General features: G+C 43.7%; 2 protein-coding genes and 1 pseudogene across 3 annotated transcripts; 1 reads left to right on the top strand and 2 right to left on the bottom strand.

The window, feature by feature from the left end:
* Positions 1-92: 92 nt before the first annotated feature.
* On the bottom strand, positions 93-3905 carry LOC118090009 (olfactory receptor 5AP2-like). Of its 2 annotated transcripts, XM_060277527.1 has the most exons (2): positions 3894-3905; positions 93-1016 (listed from the first exon to the last, which is right to left on the bottom strand). In XM_060277527.1, the coding sequence occupies exon 2, from the start codon at positions 894-896 to the stop codon at positions 93-95; it is 804 nt and encodes a 267-aa protein (XP_060133510.1). In that variant the 5' UTR covers positions 897-1016; positions 3894-3905. The 2 variants fall into 2 exon arrangements, with proteins under 2 accessions (XP_060133510.1, XP_034981171.2); XM_035125280.2 differs by lacking the exon at positions 3894-3905 and having other exon boundaries at positions 93-1037.
* A 2985-nt stretch (positions 3906-6890) lies between these two features.
* On the bottom strand, positions 6891-7734 carry LOC132592514 (olfactory receptor 5AP2-like; annotated as a pseudogene).
* A 6165-nt stretch (positions 7735-13899) lies between these two features.
* On the top strand, positions 13900-14844 carry LOC118090004 (olfactory receptor 8U3-like). Its single transcript, XM_035125265.2, has one exon. The coding sequence runs from the start codon at positions 13900-13902 to the stop codon at positions 14842-14844; it is 945 nt and encodes a 314-aa protein (XP_034981156.2).
* The last annotated feature ends 1753 nt before the right edge of the window (positions 14845-16597 follow it).

The raw sequence follows: 16597 nt of genomic DNA, 5'->3' as shown, positions 1-16597 counted from the left end.
AACCATGGAGAACAGATCCATTATAACAGTGATCAAGTTGTATTGCAAAGTTCTTTCCTTGTACTTTGTTCCAGCTGTTCCGCTATTTCATTTCACAGTGATAACGTCCTCTCAATCGCTCGTTGAAGGGCACATTTAACCTCCTTGTTCCTCAGGGCATAGATCAAGGGGTTCAGCATAGGGACCATCACTGTGTAGAACACGGAGGCGACCTTGTCTTGATCCAGGCTGTATGCAGAGCTGGGTCGGAGATACATGAAGAAAATTGTCCCATAGAACAGTATAACAACCATCAAGTGGGAGGTGCAGGTGGAAAAGGTTTTGTGTCTGCCCTCTGTGGAGCGTATCTTCAAAACCGTAACCAGTATGCAAGTATAGGAAACGCCAATGGTCATTGTGGTGGTCACACAGTTTACACTAACCAAAGCAAAGATCACCATCTCGTATATGTGGGTATCAGAGCAAGAAAGCTGGAGAAGTGGAGGAATATCACAGAAGAAATGATTTATTTTATTTGATCCGCAGAAGGATAAAGTAAAAGTGAATGTGGTGTGGGTAACTGAATGAAACAGTCCAGCTCCATATGGACAAGCAACGAGCCAGGCACACCTTTCCTCGGACATAATAACTGAATAGAGCAAGGGGTTGCAGATTGCCACATAACGGTCATAGGCCATTCCAGCTAGCAGGAGGCATTCAGTAATCCCAAATACAACAAACAGAAACATCTGGGTTGCACAACCTGAAACCCCAATGCTCTTTCTCTCTGACAAGAGATCCACCAACATTTTGGGAGTGATGGTGGAAGAATAACAGAGATCCACAAAAGCCAAGTGGCCGAGGAAGAAATACATGGGAGTGTGAAGCTGTGAGTCATTCCTTATCAGAAAGATCATGCCCAGATTTTCCACTACGGTGGCAACGTAGACAATAAGGAACAGGATAAAGAGGGGCAATTGCAAGTCTGTTCGGCTTGTGACTCCTAGAAAAATGAATTCAGTGATTGTGGTGTGATTCTCCAGAGACATTTCCCCATATACAAGTTACCTGTGTGGGACGAGAAACAATGGTTAGCAATATAATCTTTTATTTTCTCAGATCAGTTCCCTTTGTGTGGCAAACAAAACACATTATCATTTCAACAGGTGACTTTGGACAAAGATTTCATGTGCTTCCAGAGTTCTAAAGCAAAGGGTTTCAAAGAGTGAAATGAATGCTGCTCTTCTGCCCTTGTTTCAGGTGAAGGACGATTCCCTTACCCACATCCGTTCTACTGCGCAGGGATGGAATTGCCCATGCCAGTTATATATTGGTAGGCTTATTCTCCCAACTCTCACCTGAAGTTCAGAAACCCACACAGAGGGCTGTTGGGGTGTTTCTTTCAGCTGCATGTTTTATTCACCCTCATATTTTATTCATGCCTCATTTTTTTCATTCCTGGCAGAGGAGGCAAAGAGGTAGCCTGAAAATCTGAAAATTCTAATAAGAGCAGATTTAAATAAAATTACAGTTCACCTCAGGAAGGAAAAAAACCTTCATTGGTAAAATGTCAATTTCTTATGGAATCTTGGTCAAGCTATTAAATGTTTTCCATAAGACGATTATAGTGCGGTGTGATGCGCTCAGTATGAAAGTAATCAATGACTTAGACTAGGGTGCAATTTTCAAGTGCTGCGTCTTTCTCCCGCTCCATTCATTGTATTGTTAGAAGATATCAAAATATTTTGTAGCAAGATGTGGTGAGCCCATCAGGACCCGGTGAGTTTTTGCTTAATTAATAGCCAGCTCTATTTCCATGCATTTAGAAATGGATCCTCCTCCTTCTTCCAGGTTGCCCCTCAAGATGCTCCTTTTCCATAAATCATCTTTACTTGTCTCCTCTACCATCAATTTACTTTCTGCTGCTGCTCCCTGCAGTGCATTGTCAATTCCTGATGTTTCCCATCAACCCTCCCTTATCTATCCTATGTAGAATATCCAGCCTTCCAGGCATATATTACATCTATTTTCCCAACAGCCGCTACCATGTTGTTTGTCTCTATATTGGTGATTAACACTAGCAATATAATGCTTGTGATTGCTAACCATTGCCCCCTAAATACCATACTCAGAAGTGATTACTTGCCAGTTTACCCTGTGAGATGAAGCACCAGCTTGTTGGACATGATTGTCTGCTATCCTGAGGAGCCTCTCATAGTATTTATTATTTGCTGTTACCTCTGGGACTTAACTCCCTTAAGTTTCACATACCGTATACTTTTTTAGTGTGGTGCTGAAGATAACTTGCCCAATTAGTCTGGGCTGTTGTGAATAGTCATTTGTTCTAGAATGAGTTATTCATTTCTATAGCACTTCCTCATCTTCTTCTTCCTTCCTTGTTCTTCTGTGGGCTTTAGAGAAATCTACATAACACTTGTGGGGCCAGCCCAATATATTTTGCTGCCTAGACACCCCCATGTCTACCCATGCCAACCAGACTAGCAAACTGAATCTTACTTCAAAACCAGCACTGGGTCAGCATTGTCTGCTGGTTAGCTTAGGAAGTGCAGGACAGGACACATGGGATACACACCTCTGCACTTCAACACTTTGCTGCCACTCTCTTACTTCTATACTTGGTGCATGCTCACTGTCCACTCAAACAAATGCAGCAGTGATGGCATCAGCACACATCACATATGCAGAGCAGTGCTTTCCTGCTGAACTATGTGGACTACGTTGACTGCCTTTTCCTGAAGGTCCTATCTTTGACACAATCAGAGAGGGTGACTGACTGGAAAAGCCAATCAGCCCAGACCAGCAATGAGCAAGCACCATCACTAGGGCCCTGACTTAGGAAGTTGGGAACATCCCAGGTGAGTCTCAGGAAGAACGAGCGCTGCCTTCTCTCATCATCTTCCCCCTGAGGTGGTTATCTCACTCAGTCTAATGGTAGGGCCACAATTTTCATCTCCCAGGTTTCCAAAGCACCCTTTCCATTGTCAAGCAGACATAAGCCCCGTTCCATGCCCAATAAGCATGGGACCCTTTGCCCGGTGAGGCTGTGGCCCATAGATTGGAGCAAAATACTGGGTCAGGTTTTGCCTAGTATCTTCTCTGTGTGATGGGCTCAGGTGAAAAAGCTGCCCCATGAGCCCTTGCTGAAGAGGGGAGGGGGAAACCTATATAAGGCTGCTTCCCCTGAAGCTCACAGCCATTTTGCTTTGAGAGCTTCCCACACCGGCCTGTCCTCGGGTTAGAGCCTTCACATAGCAATTGTGGGTCATTGGTTGAAAGGACCAGAAATGAATTTATTTCTCTCAACTTGATTGGCATTTGGTTGGGGCTTTTTTCACCTTTCCCTCAGTGAAATTATGGATTTCCTTTGTTAGGTGGAAGAATGTTGTTTGTATGAGGGCGGAAATGGCATTAGTCAGGATCAACATAGTATTGGGGGGGATAAGGGCCTACTGCAGGTTCCCAGGTGCGTCTCGAACGCCTGGGTAAGATTAGAAACAGGGCAAATGAAGGTTGAGGCTCATATCAGACTTACCTCAATATACAAATGGCTGACCCTACAATCACACCCTCGAGGTCTGGCCCCTCTGATTCTTCGAGACCAATTTCAGTCCGGCTGGCAGTTTGAGGTCCAGGCCACTCTCCGGAAACTGGGCTTCTCACCCCAAGCCCTATTGGCCATGGGCATAGACCAAGCGAGATCTGAGGTCAGACAAAGAATTGTGGACACGGAGAGACAGCTGGACAGCATGAGGTCCCCGGATTTCAATATAGCTGAAAACGAGAAATACGTAGCTGCCCTGGCATCGTATCTCTTTTACCTTGAATCCAGAAACTCAAGAAGAGACTTCACGCTCGCCCGAAGCTCAGCATTGCCCTCGCCAGTGCTGTTAGGCTCCTTTGGAAAGATTCCATACGAGCAGAGACTCTGCTCCTGCCCATTGGGGGAAGTAGGCAGCCCTGAACACCTATTTTTTAGATGTCCTCTGTTCGATAAGGCATGCAGAGATACCATCACCCACATTCTGGAGAGCCTGGCTGACCTCCCAGATAAGGCCAAACTAAAGGCCCTACTATTAGGAAAGGAGCAAAAGTTAACTCGGACGGTAACCAGATTCTGCACGCAGATCCGCAGGACCAGTCTCCCCCCCCCCCCCCAGAACAAAACAGCCAATGGAATAGCAAACTTGGCATTGGACTGTGGGAAGTAGTTCCTCCGTTCAGGTATGAAACTGAGGACTTTGAGCAGCACCTGGGGAAAGGCCAGCTGGACCCTCCCTCTGGAAACATAGCCCCTTCAAACTCATAGACTCTTATATCCACCCCGAGTGACAACTCCCATAGCTTTGTAAAGCATTTTTAGTTTTAATAGCTGGTATATGACCGTAATAAAGCTTGATTGATTGATTGGGGCCCGAGGGGAGGATTGACCACGGCAAACCCAAGTGTGGGTTCGGTATCTGCCTGGTTGGAATCTGCACCCTGGTCCCCCAGTGAGGGCTTGCTTGCACCACAGCAGTTTCAACACAGGCTGACTCCCATCGTACAGGTTTGGAGCAATCCAAACCCAGCAGATCCATTCCATCAACATAGGGCTTGTGGAATGATGAACTGGTCTTGGGACCCAATGCCATGGCAACCCTTGCCCTGCCTGCTGCTTTCAATAAAGATTTGGCCTGATTTTATCCTATCACCATTGTACAGTCTGGTTATTTTGTTGCTCTCACGGGTCACATAACGCAGCTGCCTGGGCAAGCGCAGGCCATTGTGGACCTCCAATCTCATTATTTGTTAAGACCATAATCATTGTTACCATTCGGAAGCATTGTTCCTAATGCTAAATAAAGATTTGCCTTGAGTGATTATTGCTTCCATAGACTTAATGAGTCTCTAAGAGGAATTATATCTTTGTAAACATTCTACCTATAATAACCACTAGTGTATTAACAGATCATCATCACTAACTTACATATCCATCTGGAGCCTGTATCCATAATAGGTGGATCACAGGGAATTCACCAATGGAAAACCATGATAAATATAGTTCCCACACGCAAGGCTTAATGGAGCTTTTGCTTCACGGATATATTTAAAATTACATTGGCCAGAATGTTCAAGTACATTGCAGTCTTTATCCTTTCTAAATCTGGAGATTCATGTTTCACGTATGAAAACCACATCAAACTCTGTTTCTAGTTAGGTGTGCAGCTACTTGAACAAGCAATATTGTTTATAGTGGTTATAGTGGTATCCACCCCAGCTCTTTCAGATAGGAGTAAATGTAGCATAAGAACATAAGGCAAATGACATGTCTAGTCCAACATCCTGTTCTCACAGTGGCCAGCTACATGCCTGGGGCAGCATTCAAGTAGACACTTTCCTAAAGTTGCCATATCTCCAAGTGAAAATCAGAATAGAGTTTTTTGGGTGTTTTTTTTTAGGGGAACAAAAGTTTTTGTGCTTTTTTAAAAAATTCCAAGTCACATTCTGGAAAGACAGGATGTATGGCAGCCCTAACTTTCCTCTCCTGCATTCAGTTTTCTCATCTAGGTTCAGAGACTTCTAGCATTAGCATATAAACACTTAAATGCAGGTGCATGCCTACTATATCTCTTTATATAAACAAATGCACATTCAACTGTATTTGCTGCTAGCCTGTCTCTCGTTGAGGAGGTAAACCTATTCTTAGGCTGTGCAACTCCAGATTCCACAGCTAAAAGCCAGGGTGGTGACTTACCCATTGTCAAACCGCCAAAAATAAAGAGGATAAAGTAGGACACAGGTTCACATAACATTTGCAGGTGCTAATGTGTATAGATGCAAATCTGGAAATAATTACTACAATTGAAATACAATACATCTCTCCATAGTAGCAAAGACTGTGACCAGGTGGCATCTGTGTCTACTTAGACTGCGGTGCAAGTGCTAACCATTGATAGGCAACCTCAAGGCCTTCTGCTGCTTTCTCTTCTTGATGGTTCTTTATATACTAAGCATGTAATTGGTAGCCCTTCAGATTAGAGGGCTGTCCTGGGATAACTCTTCAAATGGAGAACTGCTCTCTGAAAAGTAGAGAATGGCTATCCCACTGGCTGCTTTGGCATTTTAAAAAAATGTAAAAAAAAAAAAATTAAGATGCCTGGGAGATGAATTTTGTTTGGTCTGAATTTGTAAGTGAACAAACCTAATCCACATCTCCCGGAATAATACATAGATCAGAGTGTAATTTTCTTTCTGCTTCTCTGAATTTTGCAATACAGTTCTTCATAAAAAACAAAAACAGTAAAGAAATGTGTGTTTTAGGATAAAGTATGCTTTAAAATGCACAACATGAGATGAAATAGGTATTTAAATACTGATGTTGGGATAAAATAATATTTATATATTTATTTTATAATAAAAGTATGTGTATGTATTATATGCAAAAATTCTTTTGCATTTTTTAAAGTAAAAATTGCAAATTAATCTGGAAATGGGACGGAATGGACTTCTGAACCTACATGCAAATATGACTAATGCATCTATTCTTGGTAGAGGGGGCTGCAAAAGAGATGTGAACGTTTTGTGAACTGCCCTGAGATCTTTTAATGAAGGGCGGTATATAAATCTAATAAATAAATAAATAAATAAATGATAAACATTGGTTAGGGAAGGTTCCTTCTACTTGCACCACCATTAGAACAAGCCCTTAAAATATAAATACAAAAATAATAATAAACTGAAAGGCATAACGAATATTAGGAAACAGAATGAAAGTTGAATATCCTGTACTGTATTGGTTTGTTAGTCCATAATTGTCCTTTAGAATGGCAGTGTCTTCCCAAGCATTCTCCAAAATGCATCCTTAACCTCCTTGTTTCTCAGGCTGTAGATGAGGGGATTCAGCATGGGCATCACCACCGTGTAGAATAGCGAGGCCACTTTGTCTTGCTCTGGTGCGTACGTGGAGCTGGGCCTCAGATACATGAAGAAAATTGCCCCATAGAATAAGCTGACGACCGTCAGGTGGGATGTGCAGGTAGAAAAGGCCTTGCGCCTGCTCTCGGCAGAACGGATCTTCAAAATGGTGGCCAAGATACAGGCATAGGAGAGCAAGATGATTGCTGTCGTGCTGACACAATTTATGCCAACCTGTGCAAATATCACTGTCTCGTTGGTGTGCGTATCCGAACAAGAAAGCTGTAGCAGTGGGGGAATGTCGCAGTAATAATGGTTGATCACATTTGGCCCACAAAAGGATAGAGTGAAGGTAAAGACTGTATGTAGAACTGCGTAAGAATTGCCAAGGAAATAGGAAGCAGCGACTAGCCATGTGCACCTTTTCCCTGACATTATGATGGGGTAAAGCAGTGGGTTGCAGATAGCCACATACCGGTCATACGCCATCAATGCCAACAAGAGGCATTCAGAACTCCCACATATAACAAACATAAACATTTGAGTTGCACATCCAATGAGCCCAATGCTTTTGTTCTCTGACAAGAGAGTGGCTAGCATGTTGGGTGTGATGGCTGAGGAATAGTTGACATCCACAAAAGCCAAGTTACTGAGAAAGAAGTACATGGGGGTGTGGAGGCGAGGGTCTCTCCTTATGAGCAAGATCATCCCTATGTTCCCCACCAGGGTGACAATGTAAATCAGAAGGAACAGAAAGAAGAGGGGCAGTTTCAGCTCCATTCGGCTTGTGATTCCCAGGAGAATAAACTCGGTGGTGCTGGAATGATTCCGCACAGACATGCTTTCGATAATGGATTAGCTGCTGGGACAGAAAGAAAGAAAAAGGCTGAGGATCTACTAACTATTTTGAGAGATAGCGAAGAAGACGGGAGGAGGGGTCAGACAATTTCCTTCTCCTTAATCCTGCCAGTTGCATATGGTCATTAGAAACAAATGAGATTGGTGGAACTGCACCCTTTTAAAATTCAGGAGGAGATCTCATTTCAGAATTCCCTTCAAATTACAGAATGTTCTATTTTCATGAGATGCCCATTTATTAAGGGGTAAGACCCAGGTGGCGCTGTGGTTAAACCACTGAGCCTAGGGCTTGCTGATCAGAAGGTCGGCGGTTCGAATCCCTGTGACGGGGTGAGCTCCCGTTGCTTGGTCCCAGTTCCTGCCAACATAGCAGTTCGAAAGCACGTCAAAATGCAAGTAGATAAATAGGAACCGCTACAGCGGGAAGGTAAACGGCGTTTCCATGTGCTGCTCTAGTTTGCCAGAAGCGGCTTTGTCATGACCTGGAAGCTATACGCCAGCTCCCTCGGCCAATAATGCGAGATGAGCGCGCAACCCCAGAGTCGGTCACAACTGGACCTAATGGTCAGGGGTCCCTTTACCTTTAAGCCACATTAGACTCAATGTTATTTACTTCTAAGGCCTGTAAATATTTCATTTTTTATTTTACTTGGAGATAAAGTGCTAACTAATTTTTAAAATCCTACACATTTTGTATGAAAACACCTTTCAAAGGTATATTTTAACTTAGTGCCCTCCTGTAATCTTTTCCAAATGTGGAAACTCTGGTGCCTGTATAATGCTATCCTCCCTACCAAATTACTTCTCTCTTTCTTTTCAGTGAAAAAAACCTGAGCCACTCACATATTCCTCAGAACACACAAATTGGCTCCCTTCTACCCACACAGAAGTGAATTGGAATTCCAATCTATGCAAGATATGCATTTGAGAATCCACAAGCATCATCAACTATGGATTGCAGCATTTTTAATTGTAATGAATGGGCAAAATCCTAAGCTCTCGGCACCATTCTGTCTACCACTAATATCTATTTTTAAGTACTCAATGAATTGCAAATGACAACAACAACAAAAACCAGAGATTCCTAGGACTTGTCTCCTGAACACCATTTTCATACTTTAGTAGCTTACCTATGGAATGGAGCCTCAGCAGCATTCAGAGGGTTGAGCCTGGATGAGGAGCTCACAGAGTATTTATTCATCCTCTTGTGAGGATTCCCTATAGGCTCTCAATCACTTTTATGCCTGTTGCTGCAAAGCAAAGAAAGTCACACTAGGTGAGGCACCGGTGGATGGCCCAGGATTAGTCTATCTGCCTCCCAGCTTGGGTGTCTGCAGCTCACTAAACTCATCAATTTCACACGAGCCTTGGGAAAATTCCCCATAACATCAAGTCACACACATACACACACACACACACACACACAGAGAGAGAGAGAGAGAGAGAGAGAGAGAGAGAGAGAGAGAGAGAGGGAGGGAGGGAGGGAGGGAGGGAGGGAGGGAGGGAGAGAGAGATATTATAATGGTGCCATCTCAGACTTGCAAGGGGCCTAGAGTCTAAGCTTTCATTTTTTAAAAAATAAAAAGTACAGTGGTACCTCGGTTTTCGAACGTTGACAAACATTTCAGTTTACGAATGCCATAAACCCAGAAGTAAATGCTTTGGTTTTCAAGCACACTTCAGAAGTTGAACATGCCATGCAGCCTCTGTTGAGTCCTTGGTTTTTGAACGTTGCAGAATTCAAACATATTTCTAGAACGGATTATGTTCGGAAACCGAGGTACCACTGTAAATACCAAGCCCTTCTAGAATGTACATGCAACTTTCTAAGCAATTTCTATGAAATGAGTAACCAGGCTCCCTTTCAATGTTTTTAATCAATGTGTGAAGTCAGAGCTGAGACTGATGAATGAGTTATTTGGACACCAAGCTCTACAGCAGTGTTTCCCGAACTTGGGTCACCAGCTGTTTTTGGACTACAATTCCCATCATCCCTGACCACTGGTCCTGCTAGCTAGGGATGATGGGAGATGTAGTCCAAAAACAGCTGGAGACCCAAGTTTGGGAAATGCTGGTCTATGGGAATCCTTGTAGTCCTAAACGGCTGCTGTTTCCTACTCCCCTTTGGTGCACTTTGCTTTCCTGGTTCTGCCTCATTGCCTAAACCACAGAATCTCCAAAGTTTTCTTGGAATCTTAAAAGGGGGCTGCTGGATTGCTGCTCGGATTTATTATAAAGCAGCATCTCTTTTTAATTTAAATGTTATAAAACTCTGTAATAGAAAAAAAATACAAAAATATATGTTCGACCCATTCATTGTATGTACAAAAAAAGCCACAGATAGCACTTAGGACCAAACATTCCTACCTAGCTTTGTCTTGTTTCAAAATAGAATGACAAGTCACATTTATTTATTTATTTATTTATTTATTTATTTATTTATTTATTTATTTATTTATTTCAGCCATATATTAGGGGTGTGCACAGACTCGCACAAACTCTGAATCTGCACCAGGGCCCTAATCCAGATTCCCTGGATTTGGCAGACCTGCCAAAGGGTCATCCACCCAAAATCTGGTCCCTTATCAATTCAAGCCAGCGGTGCAAGCTCCTGGGGGCTGAGCCCTTTTGCCCTCCCTATATTGGGCTTCCCCCAATGTCCAAAAAGAGGAGAGGTGAAGCACAGAGACGAGTGTTGCACGACTCCAGCGGTCGACTCATTCTCCTCCTGCTGCTGTTGCAGAGGGGAAAGAGGGTCGAAGCAGCCTCCCATCAGTGGTGGTACCAAGAGGAAGTGGAGGAGAAGCCACCAGCCACTGAAGCTGCATGGTCACCATGTTTGGCTCCGCCCCTGACCTCTTGACATCACACATATGTCACACATGCAACACTGGCCTTGCAAGCTGGTGCCTCTGATTCAGGGGCAGGGCTACTTAGGGAGGGCTTTCTTTAAGGGGCTGCAAGGGATGTGAGGCACCTAGGCACCTAATTCTGGGGGGCACCAAATATATACAGTCATACCTCGGTTTATGACCGCCGTGGTTTGCGACTGATCAGTTTGCGACAGCCGTGGACCCAGAAGTGTTTACATCCGGGTTCCGCGGCACGCGGATGTGCAGAAGCGATCTGCACAGTGCACGCATGTGCAGAAGTGCTCTATCAGCTCTTCGCGCACGCGCAGAAGAGCTGCTTCATTTACGATGTACTCGGGGAGCGGCCGGCTCCCCAGAACAAATTGCGGTCGTAAACCGAGGTATGACTGTACCTACTGTATACCAGTCCCTCTTGATCAGTGGCAGTGAAAAGGTTGTTATAGCTGAGCGATTTCCCCCCTCCCCAAAAAAGTTCAACAACTTTGAGTTCAACCCCCCCCCAAAGGTCAACAACTTTGGCTTCCCCCGTCCCAAGAAAAGCTCAATAAAAGTTAATTTGGGAGAAGCTAAACTAAATTTGGGGGTGCTGGGCGGATCTTTGCGCCCCGGTGCTAAAGACGGCCCTGTACTTAGGATTTTTAAAAACTTATGTAAACATATGGTTGGGCAGGGGAGATAAGCTGCATCTCCTTTTCCCCTCTCCTGACTGAATGAAAGGTCCTGCATGTTTGTGAGTGCAATATGCAGGGTTGAATCCTGCACTTACCATCTGATAAGCAAAACATTCCATTGTGCTCAGTGCTGCTTATTTGCAAGCACCTGCCCTTAAGGGAAACCCCTTGGGAAGGAGCAATGCCATGCAGGATTGAATCCTGCACTTACCAGTTGGTAAGAAGAGGATTCTATCATGCAAAGAAGCTCATTTACATGGCACATGTTTATTTATATCAGCAGCTCATTTGGAGATATCCCTAAGGATCAGAACTCCTACAGGCACACATAAAGAGCTTGAAAGCAGTCAAGGGGACCCATTCAGAGCATAAAAGAACAAGGAAATGGACACTCTGGTAGGTTGGGCAGCTGACTACTTTAACCAAGAACCAACTCACTTAGCATTGTTATACAAGGGGATAATTTCCATGTTTAAAAAAATGTGTATCCTGTTGGAACGGTAGAGGAGAGTATATTTTTTCCATGAGGTGGGGAAACAATCAGTGCAGAAGTGTTTCAGCATGGTTAGTGGTGGCAAAAGATGGACACTGTCACATTCTTCACGCACAACTTTGCTCACCTTTCTTCCAGGGAGGGTGAATTTTACCTTTGCAGGAAGAGTGACAAGTGCAAAGTATTGCTCAGTTCATAACTATATTTATTCAGGCACTTTGGGAGTGAATGTGCATTTTTTATACGAGATCTTAGTATTTAACATTTTCATATATGTAGATTAGGTACATCCTTCAGACATTGAGCAACGCAGGGTGGAATAGTAACCCTTATGGTGAAAAACGGGATTTGTCCAGGAAATAAGAATAGAAGTATGATATATATGGAGATGGAAGAACCAATCTGTTTCTCATTTGTGTCATCCATAAATCTGTTCCATAGGTCCTCATTAATCAGCCATTTCCTTTTAAACGAAACTCCACACAAAAATGCATTTATATATGTGTTGGTGTGTATTAGTATATGTATTCTCTCTCTCTCTTTCTTCTCTCTCTCTCTCTCTCTCTTCTCTCTTCTCTCTCTCTCTCTCTCGTGTGTGTTTCTAAATGTACTATGTATGATACCCTTAAGTTGCAGAGAGCAGTCTTGCGAAATTCAGTGAAGTGCAAACATTATCCCGTCTAAGAAATTCAGAGCAAGTCACAAAAGATGAAATTTCTCAAGCATCCCCTAACAATATGGCCAAGGATCTACTTGCCTAGAGATTCTTCATAAAAGTGTCAGGTCTGTTATGGTTCGAGCAAAAACCTGATTGGGAGGTGGTGTTCATGTGGTATCAGTTTTGTTAGAAAGGCAGTTTGAAAAAGCTGCCCCGCTGGCAAGAATAAGGTGCTGCTACAGACCATTTCACACTTTATGTAGCAGCACGTCCAATTTTGTCACCTGTGCACTCAAAAGGTTGCTGCAACCAATTTAGTCTCTTCAGTGTACCTGCATGGCCATAATGGTTGGTGGGGAGGAGGGGTGGCACCAGTGTGGTGTAGCGGTTAAGAGCGGTAGACTGGTAATCTGGTGAACCGGGTTCGCTTCCCCGCCTCACTCCTCCACATGCAGCTGCTGGGTGACCTTGGGCTAGTTACATTTCTCTGAAGTCTCTCGGCCTCACTCATCTCGCAGAGTGTTTGTTGTGGGAGAGGAAGGGAAAGGAGAATGTTAGCCGCTTTGAGACTTCTTCGGGTAGTGATAAAGCGGAATATCAAATCCAAACTCCTCCTCTTCTTCTTCTTCTTCTTCTTCTTCTTCTTCTTCTTCTTCTTCTTCTTCTTCTTCTTCTTCTTCTTCTTCTTCTTCTTCTTCTTCTTCCATGACCTCTCATCACTGACATCAGTGCAGCTTACTAAGAAGGAGAGGTTGCCAAGATATAAATTCACCAACAGGAGCACCAGATTGCTGTGTTTGCACCACACCAACCTCCTCACCACCTCACCTCTCCCAGTAACCCACAGCAACACCAGTCACAGAAGGTAAGGCAAGTGCCACCACTCCCCCACCCTGATCACTTTTGCTGTATGGTGTTTTTACGTTTGAATATTTCCCTGCTGTGTACAATGGATATATAACACACCTTAATTCTAAGCAGGAAATACAGAAATGTATCAAAATGGGCAGCATTTCATACAGCATTTCTAATGCCTTCCTGACCCCAAATGACAAAAAAAAAACAATCTGTAAGGAGACAGAGTTTAATCTTCCCATGTTCAGTCATGGGGTTTATCTTGTAAGAAGGTCAAGAAATGCTTTCTGAACCCAGGCAAACTCTTTGGGTTGGGGTGGTGGTGGTCATGCAGATCAGAAACACGTAACATTTCCTAAAGAATAATTTCAGGTGGTGACGACATTGTGATTGCATGACAATGTTCACTACATCAGAACTGAAAATAGAACACCTGCAGGAACAAGGCAGTATTTTTTTTTAAGTACCCACCAGAAAAAATTACCATCCACATATGCTGAGATAACACTACTGTATGTTTTCTGCCTGTCAGAGATAAGTGAAATTATCCCCTGATTTAATCATGCCCTGTTTATCAGATGATCTGATGCGGAATAAATGGCAGATGTCAATCACACCGTGACCACAGTGAAGGAGTTCATTCTGTTTGGACTCACCGACCGCTCGGACCTACAAGTCCCCCTCTTTGTCATCTTCCTCCTGATCTACATTATCACTGTGATGGGCAATCTGGGGATCATCCTTCTAATCCGGACTGATAGCCACCTCCATAACCCCATGTACTTCTTCCTCAGCCACTTGGCTTTTGTTGACCTCTGCTATTCCTCTGTCATTGCCCCTAAGATGCTGGCAAACTTCTTAGCAGCTAAGAAAACCATCTCATACTATGCATGCGCAGCACAGCTGGGCTGCTTCCTTACTTTCATGATCACAGAGTGCTTTCTCCTGGCGGTGATGGCATATGACCGTTACGTGGCCATCTGCAACCCACTGCTTTATCGGACCGTCATGTCCCAGAGAGTCTGCCTCCAGCTGGCAGCTGGCCCTTATGCATACAGCTTCTGTGTTGCCTTGTTCCACACCATCGTTACATTTCGTTTGTCCTTCTGCTCCGCTAATGTGATCAACCATTTCTACTGCGATGACCTCCCGCTGTTAGCGCTTTCCTGCTCTGACACCAGCACCAAGCAGATACTGATCTACGCTTTTGCTGGCTTTGATATGCTGTGCTCCCTTCTCATTGTTCTCATCTCCTATACGTTTATCCTCTCGGCCATTCTGAGAATCAGCTCTGCTCAGGGACGACTCAAAGCCTTCTCCACATGTGCTTCTCACTTGACTGCTGTCACCATCTTCTATGGAACTCTGATCTTTATGTATTTGCAACCTAGTACAAACCACTCTCTAGCAACGGATAAAATAGCTTCCGTTTTCTACACACTGGTGATTCCTATGCTCAATCCTCTGATCTATAGCCTGAGAAACAAGGAGGTGAAAGATGCTCTGAAGAGAACAACAGAAAGAATAGTGGTTGTCCACTGATGGATATTTAGAACATTATTCCTAATGTATTTTATTCAAGCAAAGAATGGAAGGTGTTGTGTGTATGCCTGGAGTGGCCAAAAGGAGGTGGTGCTAGAAAGCAACACAGGAGACAAGACGGAAGAGCCTCAATGTAGGGATGGGTAGAAAAACCAATCTCTTCCTGGTCTATGTCACTTCCACATGTGCTCACTCAAAATGCCGTTTAATTCCCTTTCCCCATTAATATACTAATAGATTTCTTCTCAAAAATCTGCAAGAAAATGTTCAGTCAAATGTGTGCCTCTAAATATATTTTATCTTAAAGTGTACATTTAATAGATTTTGATCATTTCTTTTGAAATGAAATCCATTTCAATAAGGGTTTAGGCCCACTTCTGACACAGGAACTGCTTTGGTTGCCCTGGATTATGACTTCTGTCAGGAGATAGACAGGGGACATGTGTCCCTGTCAGTTCTCCTTAACCTCTCAGTGGCTTTCAATGCCTTTGACCATGGTATACTTCTGGAGCAGCTGTCCAAGTTAGGGGTGAGTAGCACCACTTTGCAGTGGTTGTGGTACTACGTGGATGGTCATTTCCAGACAGTCTCGTGTGATTCCCACGTCTACTTTGTTGGCGCGGGAATCGTAGGAAGCCACTCCCCGAATCTGACTCAATGGGTTTGGACACGTAATTCTGAACTGTAGCTGTTTCTTGTATATATGTAATAAAGACTGTAAATACCACGCTGGCTGTGACAGGTGTTACTGCAAAGCAGAAACACCACCTTTACACATTGTCAGCAAAGTAATTTGTTATAGCCATTTGGATTGCCTCTGCAATATCTTGTGGTACAGCAGGAATGTTCGTATAGTTACCCTGTTTCTCATATTTTAAGACATACCCATAAAATAAGCCATACAGGATTTTTAAGCATTCAAGGAATATAAGCCATACCCCGAAAATAAGACATAGTGATAGGCGCAGTAGCAATGCCGGCTGCAGCAGGAGGAGGAGGAAAAAAATAAGACATCCCTTGAAAATAAGCCATAGTGTGTTTTTTTGAGGAAAAAATAAATATAAGACGTGTCTTATAATATGAGAAACACGGTAAATGTTCGTATAGTTAAAGCTATGGTTTTCCCAGTAGTGATGTATGGAAGTGAGAGCTGGACCATAAAGAAGGCTGGTCGCCGAAGAATTGATGCTTTTGAATTATGGTGATGGAGGAGACTCTTGAGAGTCCCATGGACTGCAAGAAGATCAAACCTATCCATTCTTAAGGAAATCAGCCCTGAGTGCTCCCTGGAAGGACAGGTCGTGAATCTGAGGCTCCAATACTTTGGCCACCTCATGAGAAGGGAAGACTCCCTGGAAAAGACCCTGATGTTGGGAAAGATTGAGGGCACTAGGAGAAGGGGACGACAGAGGACAAGATGGTTGGACAGTGTTCTCAAAGCTACGAACATGAGTTTGACCAAACTGCGGGAGGCAGTGCAAGACAGGAGTGCCTGGCGTGCTATGGTCCATGGGGTCACGAAGAGTCGGACACGACTAAACGACTAAACAACAACAACAGCAGGAATGTATGCAACCACCATATTGAGTCAGGGATAATGGGGCCCTGTATTTGTAAAGAGGCCTTATAGGGGAGTGATCAGATAGAGTCATGGGTTCTATGTTCAATAAAATCAAAATTAGGGAGACAGAGATCAAAAAGAAAATTCATTCCTGAATAAGAATGAAATTTCAGAGATAAATATGTGTGAAAG

Source organism: Zootoca vivipara, chromosome 1 (genome assembly GCF_963506605.1).
Source record: "Zootoca vivipara chromosome 1, rZooViv1.1, whole genome shotgun sequence".
Classification (NCBI taxonomy): Eukaryota; Metazoa; Chordata; class Lepidosauria; order Squamata; family Lacertidae; genus Zootoca; species Zootoca vivipara.
This window is presented reverse-complemented; position numbering and strand designations above follow the sequence as displayed.

Coding starts and splice junctions, on each gene's coding strand:
- LOC118090009 (XM_035125280.2), bottom strand. CDS start 1,028: ATGTCTCTGGAGAATCACACCACAATCACTGAATTCATTTTTCTAGGA.
- LOC118090004 (XM_035125265.2), top strand. CDS start 13,900: ATGGCAGATGTCAATCACACCGTGACCACAGTGAAGGAGTTCATTCTG.